At 36.6% G+C, this 12322-nt stretch overlaps 1 protein-coding gene and 1 pseudogene across 11 annotated transcripts in view; both read right to left on the bottom strand.

The window, feature by feature from the left end:
- LOC140975050 (uncharacterized) overlaps nucleotides 1-11932 on the bottom strand; it is a 31899-nt gene extending 19967 nt beyond the window's left edge. For 3 of the 11 annotated variants that reach the window (XR_012174891.1, XR_012174889.1, XR_012174890.1), the window contains exon 1: nucleotides 9318-11932. Coding sequence is in view for 3 of the 11 variants with exons in the window: in XM_073438536.1 (XP_073294637.1) it covers nucleotides 9087-9271 (185 nt within the window). In the remaining 8 variants the exon portion in view is untranslated. Of the gene's footprint in view, nucleotides 1-8556; nucleotides 8704-9086 lie in introns of those variants that run through there. The other 8 variants (XM_073438536.1, XM_073438537.1, XM_073438538.1 and 5 more) reach the window with 6 other exon arrangements.
- LOC140975949 (protein ANTAGONIST OF LIKE HETEROCHROMATIN PROTEIN 1-like) lies at nucleotides 1796-3572 on the bottom strand (annotated as a pseudogene).
- Nucleotides 11933-12322: the final 390 nt, after the last annotated feature.

Here is a 12322-nt window from a genome sequence, read left to right as displayed (position 1 = left end):
ATTCAAGGCAATTATTTCTATCTCAGCAAGGATATGCTCAAAAGATACTTGAAAGATTTGAGATGGCAAGTTCAAAATCAGTAGCAGGACCAATGTCTAGGCATTTTAAACTCTCTGTAAGTCAAGCCCCAGAAACCGAACATGACAAAGAATACATGAGAAGGGTTCCATATGTAAGTACTATTGGGAGCCTGATGTACCTAATGGTATGTACAAGACCTGACTTGGCTTATTCAGTCAGCATGGTAAGTAGGTTTATGGCAAATCCTAGAAAAGAACACTGGCTGGCTCTAAAGTGGATACTGAGATATATAAAAGGCATTCTAAACTACGGCTTGATGTTCAAAAGAGAGACTGTGGATAAAAGCTTGGGAAAGGGATATGTGGACTCTGACTATGTAGGAAGCATAGATACTTGGAAGTCCTTGACTGGATATATATTTACGGTAAATAACACTGCAGTAAGTTGGAAGGCAACCTTCCAACCAGTAGTTGCATTGTCATCTACCGAAGCTGAATATATGGCAGTAACAGAAGCCTTTAAGGAGGCCAAATGGATGAAAGGTTTCATGTCAGAACTTGGTTTTAAACAAGAGTCCTTAACTGTCTTCTATGACAATCAAAGTTCTATACACCTATCAAAGCACCAATCCTATCACGAAAGGACCAAGCATGTAGATATTAAACTCCATTTTGTACGGGAGATCATTGAAGATGGATAAATTTTAATTCAGAAGATAAGCACTTATGATAATCCAGCTGACATATGCACTAAGGTCATAACAACAGACAAACTTCATCACTGCATGGAAATGGTGAATGTAGCCAAGGGCTACATCACTTAAGGCCATAAAGATCAGGAGAGGTGCTCTCATTAGGAATCCTAAATTGTTGCCAAGTTGGAGATTGTTAGTCAAGTGTCAAAAATTGGTGGTTGGATAAAATAAAGAATCCACATGGAGAAATCAAGATTTGGAAGTCGGTTAGCTGACAGTTAGCTAGCTAACCAATTGGAACAAATCAGTGGCGAGGAGCCTCTGGAGATGAAGAGCCGTCGGATTCAAGTGGCTTGTAGAAGGACTGAAGTATATACCTCTCCTGCTATCTGCAAGATGGAACAACGGAAGAAGCAGAAGAGGTGTGCTAAGAGAATCAACATCACCTTCATCAATAGAAATACAAGAGTGTAATTTTGGAATTCATAGAAAAAGAACAAGAGTGTATGTTGTATTGAGTGTTGCATATTCGAGTAATTCTTTCTCGTTGTGTATTCTGCATTCTATTCAAATTCTTAACGAGATTACCTCCCGTGGACGTAGATCAGATTTGATCGAACCACGTAAACTATGTGTCTTCTACGTTCTATAACTTGGTTGTGTCCATTTAATTTGATCGAGAGTAATGATTCAATTCGTTTTCATAATCTGAAACTTTGATTTCTTGATTATCATAAATTGATCGCAAAGGATAAGAGGGATCATATATGTGACTCAACATACACACTCATGTGTATTCAAAATGGAGGATGAGTATCCAAAAAAACCATAAAATGGAAGACGAGTATAATTTGGTACAAGTGAAGATGGTCAATGAAATGGAGAATGGTTGAATAGAGCGTGTATATGGATGGTCAAAGAAAGTAGATTGATTTGGAGGAACAAGATTTTCCCTCTTGTTTTTATTTTAGCTAATTTTGCTTAGGTGGAATCTATTTATGCCACATGATCATTAATAGGTGCCAAGTGGGTGAAATCCGGTATCAAATAAGAGCACTCGCACCCATNCTATTCTCCCACATTCATTTTAACATTCACACTCATTATTTGTAGGTCCCGCTGTCCACTCATTCATCTTATTCTTATTTTACATTAAATAAATTCAATTTCAAATTTTTTAAGAAATTTAAATTATTATTATTTTATATTAATAATAATTTGTTTTTATATATTCAGTACGTAAAATAATTTAATTTTATGAGTGTCATTTACTTAAAATTAAAAATTTATTATAAACCTAAAATAAAACGGTACAACATATAATAATAAATAACACTTGCATAAAAATAAAAGAAAATAAATTAAATTTAACAGAAGATGCAAAATACTAATTCAAGGATTGTTGTTGTATTGTGACAAAATATGTTCAACTAAGTCGGCACGAAGTTGGTGATGCACATGAGTGTCATGTATTTCGGAATTTGTTCGGAGATATTCATGAAATCCTCGGTTTGAGCCCTGGACGGGTTGTGCGGGTTCGTCACCTTCATCGTTGTACCAATTTGTCACGTGAACCCCCTCATCTTCGACAATCATGTTATGTACAATAATGCATGCTAACATAATATATTTTAACTTTTTTCTTTACCAATAACGAGGTGGACCTCTGACAATTGCCCATCGAGCTTGGAGCACCCCAAATGCTCGTTCAACATCTTTTCTTGCAGACTCTTGTCTTTCCTTAAAAAGCCTCCTCTTTGGATCCTCCGGACAAGGAAAAGCCTTAACGAAAGTGGCCCATTCCGGATATATTCCATCTGTTAAATAATACCCCTTCGTATATTGAGTCTCGTTGACCATGAAATTAATCTCTGGTGCATTTCCTTGCAAGGCGTTATTGAATATGGGAGATTTGTACAACACGTTAAGATCATTACGTGAACCGGCGACACCAAAGAATGCATGCCATATCCACAAGTTTTGAGACGCGACCGCTTCAAGCACGATTGTCGGTGACCCATGGCCTCTTGTAAACTGGCCTTTCCAAGCAACTGGGCAATTTTTCCATTCCTAGTGCATGCAATCAAGACTGCCCAACATTCCAGGGAACCCGTGCCTTTCATCATGCATTTGAAGAAGACGTTGAACATCATCAGCATTTGGCCTTCTCAAATATCGATCACTAAATAGTTCAACCACATATCCGCAGAACTTGAAAAGACACTTGATGGCAGTTGATTAACCCATGCGTAGGTACTCGTCAAGATGGTCGGCCGAGACTCCATACGCCAATTGACGAATTGCAGCCGTGCATTTTTGTAGTGGTGACAAGCCTTTTCTTCTCGCAGCATCGTCCCTTTGCTGAAAATACGGTGAACGATCCTCAAGTGCATTCACTATTTGAAAGAATAACTCTCTTCGCATGCGAAATCGTCTTCGAAATATTTGATCTGGATACACCGGGTTTGTGGAGAAATAATCATTTAAGAGCCTCGCATGCCCGGCTTCACGATTTCTTTGGATGAACCTTCTTCTTCGCCGCATTACGTTATTACTTTGATATGCTTCAACTATTTGTCGACTTTGTTGAAGTATCAATGACATTAGCTCTTTCCCCGGATCATAATCTTCGTCATCAACTTCAACTTGGACTTCGTTTTCACTTGTCGAGCTAGAGGTTGAACAACTGGAATATTGAGACATTTTGGAGTAAACAAATTCAAGTGTATCTGTTTGCTAAATGGTATGTTTGTAGAATGAAGAATTGTATAGTACAAGGTGTCTATTTATATTGAAAAATGCAACGGCTATATTCCAACGGCTACTTTGCAACGGCTATATTCCAACGGCTATTTTACAACGGCTATATTCACCAAAGGATACTTTAAACCAATACATTAAATAACATTAAATAAGTAACAACGTTTAGCGACGGTTTGTGAAAATCCGTCGCTAAATGTCCAATTTTTTTGGGCGTTCATAAAATATAAAATATAATTAAAATAATTCAAAACACGTGGGGCTCGCGTGTCAGCAAATCGGCGACGGTTTCTATAAAACCATCGCTAAATGTGCAATTTTTTTAAAAAAATAAACTGACACAGGACCCTCTCTCATGTGAGTGGGCGTTATAACGCCCACTCACATTGGAGAGTGGGTGCCCTAAGCAAAATCTGGTGGCTCTCTCCTATTCCGACGACACAAGATGAAATCCACAAAAAAAAATCCAAGTTATTTTACCTTTTCCAAAACATGACAACATACAGGTTCAAAACAAAAAACAAGCAAACATATATGACCAAAATGCTAATTCCCTGCATATGCCTGTCAATTGGTACTTGTCGCAAAGTGAGATCATATTAACATGAAAAACATGAAAAATTGTTGGTAAAAAGGATGATAGAAGTCATCGACGTCATTAGTAATCACCAATGAATATGGACTTAATAAATAAATACAAAAACTAATGACATTTTGTATACATCATACTACTCATTAATAAAGAAATTATGGCCTTTTTCTAATTATTTTTCCTCTATTATCAATATATAACCTGGAACATAAATTCACTTCCCACCTCAATAACATAAGAGATACCAAGGAGGAACACATTCAACTACAAATTGTTTTACATTTTTTAAAAAGGTTTATATGCAGACGTCATATATGACTGACATGTCTAGAAGACCAAATGATTCTAGAAAGGAAATTTATATTGCCTTGCAATACACAATTTATCTCCTAAATTCTTTTTCTTTTTGATAAGATTTTGCATAAATTTTTTTGTAGAACATTGAGTTTATTAAACTCTTAGATTTTGATATTTGATATTTAAAAGAATTTGTTTCTCAATGAAAGACTACTTTTCTTATCTTGTAAGAACCTATTCAAGGAATCCTATCAATATCAACACAAGTCTCTATATATTGCAGAATAATTGTTGCACAAAATGATGCGTGGGCAGAAGCAAGAAGAGCGATATACGAGAGAATTTTAAGAAGAACTCGCAAAGACGAATCATCGTTATTTTACTGTATTGTCGTGACGTATTTGACACATTTGAAGATGACACCTGTACAAAGTGTTATTTGAAGAATTGTTTTGTTGCTCCGAATTTCGGCTACGCAAAATTGCATCTTAGCGTGTTGCTTATTTTTTATTGAGATTTTAGGATGCAATTTACTTCTTTGACTTGTTAAAATAGATAGTTTTTCATTCATTCACTAGTATTGTTTTATAAACTCAATTTATTTTCTATTGACGATTTTGCCATGAGGCATCGTGCAAGTGTGTTCATTTGTGCATAATTTCTCTGTGTTATTTTAATTATTTTTGTTTTATATTATTCTGATGTATGTTGTCACAACGTTTTATAACATCCGAAACAACACTTATTTGATACACCCAATTTTTACCATTCATGTTAAACAAAATACTTTCACTTGGTATCAGAGCCAACTCTTGAGGTTATTAAGTGTTATTCTAGTTATTTTTGTTTAATAGGTAAAATTCAATGGACGTGCCAGTTGCCAACATTGCACTACGATTACTTATCTTGGATGGATCAAACTATGTTATTTGGAAAGTCAAAACAAGATTCTATATCAAGTCCATAGATGAAATAGCATGACAACGAGTTGTCAACGGTTGGACTCCACCAAAAAGAGTTGATGAAGATGGAGGCAATATGATCAAACTAGAAAGTGAATGGACAACTGATGAAGTTCAAATTCCAAACTACAATTCAAAGGCTTTAGATGACATATTCACATAAGTTGATATAAACATGTTCAACTTGATTATCAACTGTGTTTCTGCTAAGGATGCATGTGAAATCCTTCAAAAATATTGTGAAAGATCTGAAAGTATACGAAGAACGAAGCTAGGAATGTTAATCTCTAAATTTGAAAGTTTGAGGATAGAAGAAATTGAGACAATCACCGAATATGATTGCCGCTAGAGAGAGATAGCCATTGAAGCGTTCATCCTCGGTGATCCAATTTTCAAATGAAAGACTGGTCAGCAAAGTATTACGATCACTTCCGGAGAGTTTCAAGATCAAGATCTGATGGGATCGTGTGCTCGGCACCCTTGAGGGCGCTTCAAACACAATAAATCAATGAGCTGCAATAGCTCGTGTTCTAAGAATGTATACACCGATGAATTAGATCGAGTTTGGTAACAAACCAAGCGGAAAATACTCAAAGTAATCCTTCGTTAAGAAAACTGATCGGTTTTATATCATGTGCAACTGAATAACTGAAACTTACAGTGGATCAGTTCTGGCTTCTATCAGTTTAGTTATGGACAGAACTGAACTGATATCAGCTGAACTGATCAAATCAGTTAAGAACGAAAAACCAACAGTTAAACAGAAAATAACACAAGATATGTTTATGGATGTTCAAAGACTTCAACTGCTCCTATGTCACTCCTTCTACCACCTCGGGTAGGATCCACTAGAAGACGTTGATTTATACAACAGATTGTACAAACCCATCCAGCTTAGGACTTACCTGACTGTCTAACTGAACTCCTAGTCTAGACTGAAGGCATCACCTTCCAGCCAACACTTGTTTAACGTCAGTGTGTCAAAGATTACATACACAAGTTTATTGTCATTGTACGAAGACTATATTTGAGTGGTGGTGTGTGCGTGTGTGAGAACTGATATCTGAAATAAACCCGAAAGTGTTCTCACGCACTGAGGGAAATGTGCTTCTAATCTAAGCTGATAACACGTTGAAGTGTTCCCACTACTGGGCGGTTGTTTCTTGTAAAGCTGATATGTAACTGAGCGTGCCCTTTCTTTTCTCTCTTGTTTTTCCACCTCTTCTTGTTGATGGTCTTGGTCTTATATTTATAGATTCAGGTGTAGACTGTACATCAAGACTCATCAAATATGTTCGTTGCAATTTGAATTCGTTCTTCGAAATCCATTCTCGAACGTTTGACTATAAGCGCTGCTGCAACAGACATTATTGTACCTTGATCGTACAATAGCTTTTGTACCTTTGTGCACAACTGGATTAAGCTTGTCGTATCTGCAAACTGATCGATTTCTAACTGATGCTCTGACTGGTCAGTTGAACTGGTCTTGAACTGGTGAGGTGAAATCAGTTGACTCGTCAGCTGAACTGATTTCACTGATTCAGTTGATCTGGTCAGTTGGGCTCTTCATCAGTTGAACACTTCATCAATTGGCCGGGATTCTGAAGGTCTTCTGCTGAACAACCTATCAACTGGACAATCAGTTGAACTGGTTTATGATTCATCAGTTGAACTAGTTTAATTCGATTAATCAGTTGGTACTTTCAGTTTGCATTCTTCGATAGCTTCAGTTACATTCAGCTAACTGCATACTTAGGTAAATTCATTAGTAACAAATAACAAGTTTTGTTAACATCAAAATCAAGCAAGATTGCGAACATGAAATGTTCCAACAAGATCTATGCAATTGATGAAGCACGAGATACAACTCAACTTGCACTAAATGACTTGATTAATTCCCTTCATGCTTTCAAGATGAACATGGATTTACAAAAGAAGGAAAAATATAAAACTATTGTTTTCCAAGTTTTTAATGACTCCTACAATGATTTTTTTTTTTCAATTATCACAATAAGTCAATGAATCAGACCTCTATGAAAACTCTATCTCATTAATCATTAAGAAGTTTGGATATTACTTCAAAAGAATAAGAGAAAAAAAGAAGACTAAACAACAATCTAAGTTTCCGAGTTTAACTGCTCTTGAAAAAATTCAAAGGTTCACACATACCCCATGACAATTTTGAAATTTATGTTAAACTTTTATTTTCTGAAAATACTCTCTGAAAGGCCACAGTAACTAAAATCTGTCACCCTATGCCCTTTTTCCTTACCAAAATATAACTTTTCTTATGAAAATAAAAGGAAAGAGATAATAATGAACACGAACTTCTAAACAACGAAAAAATCCCAAAACTGAAGCAACTTGTGAGTCTCATGTCGCTGTAAACAAGAAAAAAAAAGCAAACAAAGAAATGCAACAAATAACACCTGCTGGGCAAACCCGACAGCACATAGACCCCTCATTACAAAGGAGAGAAAAAGGAAAAGATGGCCACATAAAAGATGATTTAATCCATTCTCTAATCTTCATGGAAACAATTGAAACAATTGGCCAGACCACTCCACCAGACAATATGTGTAATGGCAATAATATATCGAGATACTCCAACAGTGAAGCAAGAAGACCCGACAAACCTGAGATACAATCGAGTCTGAAGTACAAATCAAAACCTACTGGACTGGATGGATCGTGTAGAAGATGGAAGCCCTCGGTGGCATTTAAATTGCCAAACCTGAAATACCGACTTGGAGAGAGGCTGAAACAGCACATTAAACAAATAATTGTACCATTAAATGAGAAAATCTTGTGGCCATGACGCATGAATCATAAACAAATTCTGCAGTCCTAATGGTGACCAGTTTTTTGGAAATGATTCACATCAAACTTGACAAAAAAATTTCATTACTAAGCTCCAGCCCCCAAACATGTAAAAAACTGAATTTGGATGCCAACTTCTTTCACTAAACATCTTGGATACACTCAGTTGCCCAAAAGAGCCTGGTAGCATGTTCGCATATCAAGATTAGGACCAAAAAAAGCACCAGACCACGCATATTGGATACTACGCCTTCTTCACACTTTTAATGATCTGATCAAGCTCCATTTTTGGCAAAAATAGTATTTCACTATCGGTCTAAGAATGAAGAATTTCAGGAGAGCAGGGACCTTCGGTATCAATGGAGTCCTGGTTGACAGGGCAAGCGCGAGGTTTTACTAGAAAGGTACACAAATTTGCACCAGGGGTTTAGGAAATTTGTTGCACAAGCCCCAGAAAGAAAAAGTTCAGACCATAGTTGCAATGCACTGGATTACAGAGATCTTTCCAAATCAAAATGCTTTCTGACCTTTTGATCACGAAGATCTTGTCAAGAACCTGCAAAAATTAGGCAGTTCAGTCAAGTAGCGTCTAGGGCAAGAATAAACAAAATAAAGTTATTGACCAAAGTAATACATATTTTAGCTGATCCCTTGAATCACGTTATAAATTGACATTTGATGAGAAGGCAAATAGTATTTGTATGTCCATTTCTGGCACCGAAAGCACTGCTCTAAAAACACGGTGTTACGTGACAAACTGAAGTGTGTTTTAGAATTCCACAAGCGCCTGGCATAGTTTGCTAAAAGAAAAAGTTGAACGAAAAGGATAGTTTAAATAACAAATAATCTCCACAACCGTCATAGTAGATACAAATGGAGTACATGCAGAAAAAATAACGATCAATGAGAGAAATATGTAGAAATTTGGTGATTTCTTGCCTTTTTTTGGGTACAAAGTTGGAGACGATAATGTTAGGACTCCACTTCAAGGGTTGGAGTGAGTCATTCGAGCACATTTTGCGGATCGTGGAATTTGGAAAAGGAACAACTTCGTCCTGGACAATCCCACCAGCGCACGAAGCAATGTGGATAGAGACCCTCCATCCAGCAAAAATAAGCAGCATTGTAGCAATTTGGCAAGATTCAATAGAATAAACTTTCCAAAAATTAGGAAATTCCCATTCACATGGCACACAGAAAGAATATTCAACCAGTTGTCATATTCTCAAATTCCCTTGTTCTTCGATGACTAAATAGAAGTACTTTTGTGCTGCGGTGAAGGTAAGAATCTAAATCATAACCCACAGATTTCATTTTGTCTAGAACTTCGAAAGCAAGCATTGCTTTATCCGTTGAACAGAGAACTTCCAGTAAATGGTTGCAGATGCGTGGCATCAAAATATAATTTTTCTCCATGCTATAAAGAAAAATTTTAAGAGCTTGGTCTAGTTTTCCCTCACAGCACAGAACATGAATCAACTTGACACAACCTGGGGCAGAAACAACAACCCCAAACTCCTCGAGAATTAAAAATGTCCTATGAGCCTCCCCGATTCTGTTAGCCTGACATAATCCAATGAGCCAAATGTTGTATGGTGCATAATCAAAATCAATCAATTTGATGTCCCTTTCAAGCAAGCGTCTTACAGCATTCTCATATTCTCCTTTCACAAAACATTCCTCAACCAATTTCAATGATTCATCTTCCCCTAAACTCCTCAGGTACTTCAACCAAAGACCATAAGCAACAGTAATCTTATTCCTCCTGCAGGACCAAGTCATGAGTGTCTTATACACAGAAAAAGATGGTACACATCCATTTTTATTCATTTGCTCAAAGAGCTTAAACGCGTCTACTTCTCTATCCAAACTTTGAAGTCCATCTATGAGTGTGGCATATGTAACGGAATCTGGGGAAAGCCCCTTGAGTTGGAGCTCCTCGAAGAGCTTAAAAGCACCATTAATTTGCCCAGCTTTGCACATACCATTTATCAACGTATTGTATGTCCTGGTGAGTGGCACAGCCCCACTATCAATAAGCTGCATGAGAATCTTGTAAGCTTTAAGAATTAACCCAGAGTCAACCAACTTCTCCACCATCTTTTGTAAGCTTTCGCTATCAAGAACACGATCTGCACCTTGTGACAGCCGAAGAAACAATGATGGGTTTCTCCCAAGCTCTAATTTGTAATGCATAAGGCGAGCTTCCTCGAGTTTACCAGCCTTACATAGTCCATCAATCAATGCATTAAAAGTTACAACAGAGGGAAAGCAGCCAAGTTTTTCCATGTCATTAAAAATCTGTCGAGCCTCTCCAAGCAGCCCATTCCTGCACAAACCACAAATAAAAATAGTGTAAGTGCAAGTATTGGGGAACTGATTTTGCTGGGAAATCTCTAGTTGGAGAGACCGAGCTTGATCCAAGAGCCCGACATCGCAGAATCCTTTGATTAGCACGTTGTAACATCGAGTATCCGGCATGACCCCTTTTGCAATCATATTACTTAACAACTTAGTTGCATCCACCATCCTTCCAGCTTCACTTAACCCACGCATCATGATCGTGTACAGCACCACGTCAGGGATTAAGTTCACTTCAAAAGCCTTTGAAAACAACTCTTCAGCCATTCCAATCTGTTTAGTTCTTATCAAACCTTCGATTAAACAACTAAACCCCTGAATCTCAACATGATAACCCTCATTTTTGAACGACTGCAAAAGCAAGAGGGCTTCATTAACCCGGCCAAACTTACAGAGCCCATGAAGCAAAGCATTGTAAGTAATAATATCAGGTCTGCATCCCTTACTTTTCATCAAATTAAGCAGCCTAAGTGCATCATCTGTCCTCTTTGCCTTGCACAAACCTGAAATAATAATTGTGTATGTAATCCTGTTAGGCAAGATTCCTCTCCTAGTCATTTGGTCAAACAGATTTAGTGCATTTTCAGTCATCCCATTCTTGCACAAACCATCAATCAAAACATTAAAAGTATCCGTACCCATTTTACAATTTAACTTCACCATCTTATAATAAATCGCCAATGCCAAATTGATCACATTTTTCTGCACCAAAACATTTAAAATCACGTTATACGCAGCTAAATTGGGGTTACACTCATAATCTTTCATCTTCCCAAATGTCTCCACTACTTTTTCCGCATTCTTCAACCTCCAATATCCCAAAATCAACACAACAAAAGCATCCGCATAAACAGGTGCCTTTTCATTCCTTAAATCATCAAGAACACTCCAATATAAATCAAATGAATCGTTACTCAAGAGCATCTCGACAATCAAATTATGTGAAACCCCACTACGGAACTCCTTTTTTCCAGCTGCCCAGGTGAAGAAACGAAAGCAGATGCGAGGATCATTCTTCAATTGCGCCTGTGATTGGAGAACTGAAACAATAATTTCGCAGTTCAAGAAAGGGGATAATTTGTTAAGGGAAATCTCCATAGAATACACAGAATTGATGAGGGAGAGGACTTCATTGACAATGTTAACATTGTCCAGGGTATTGTCAGAAAGGGAAGTGAAGGTGGATAATCGAGTGAACTGATGAGGTTTGATTGAGCGAAACATTGCGAACTGGTGGAGTTTCTGCATAATTTAAGGCCCTTGGTTAGCCTCCGGCAATGATTGTCAGCACAGAAAATCTATGGAATTCACTGATGAGTGTCAACGATTGTCACTGAAAACCTCCAGCAATTGGTTCTGGATTTGATGGGACTATCTTCAGACTCAGAGGCTGCCCTGATTCACCACTGGATTTGCGTTTTTTCTAAAGGAGATATATATGTATTTTCATTCATCGTATATAATTTTGATGTTGAACACATTTTTTTATATGATATGTAACGTCCTTCTTATTTATTATTAGTATTTCATATATATGGAGTGTTATTTTATATAATTAATAATTAAAATCAGTATGTATTATCGTTTATAATTATTTAAAATTATTGATATAATATAATGGATATATTTAAATTTTAAATATTATTATAAAAATTATTATATCAAAATATTTAGGCATTTGAGATAACACTCAAATGATGTTAATAATATTTTATCGTTAAATTTATTTATTATCTTGGTTTATGTGAAACATCTATTAATAAAAAGAATAGAAAAATTATTTAAAAATTCATATATTATTTTGTTTATCAAAA

Source organism: Primulina huaijiensis, chromosome 4 (genome assembly GCF_012295235.1).
Source record: "Primulina huaijiensis isolate GDHJ02 chromosome 4, ASM1229523v2, whole genome shotgun sequence".
Lineage (NCBI taxonomy): Eukaryota > Viridiplantae > Streptophyta > Magnoliopsida > Lamiales > Gesneriaceae > Primulina > Primulina huaijiensis.
This window is presented reverse-complemented; position numbering and strand designations above follow the sequence as displayed.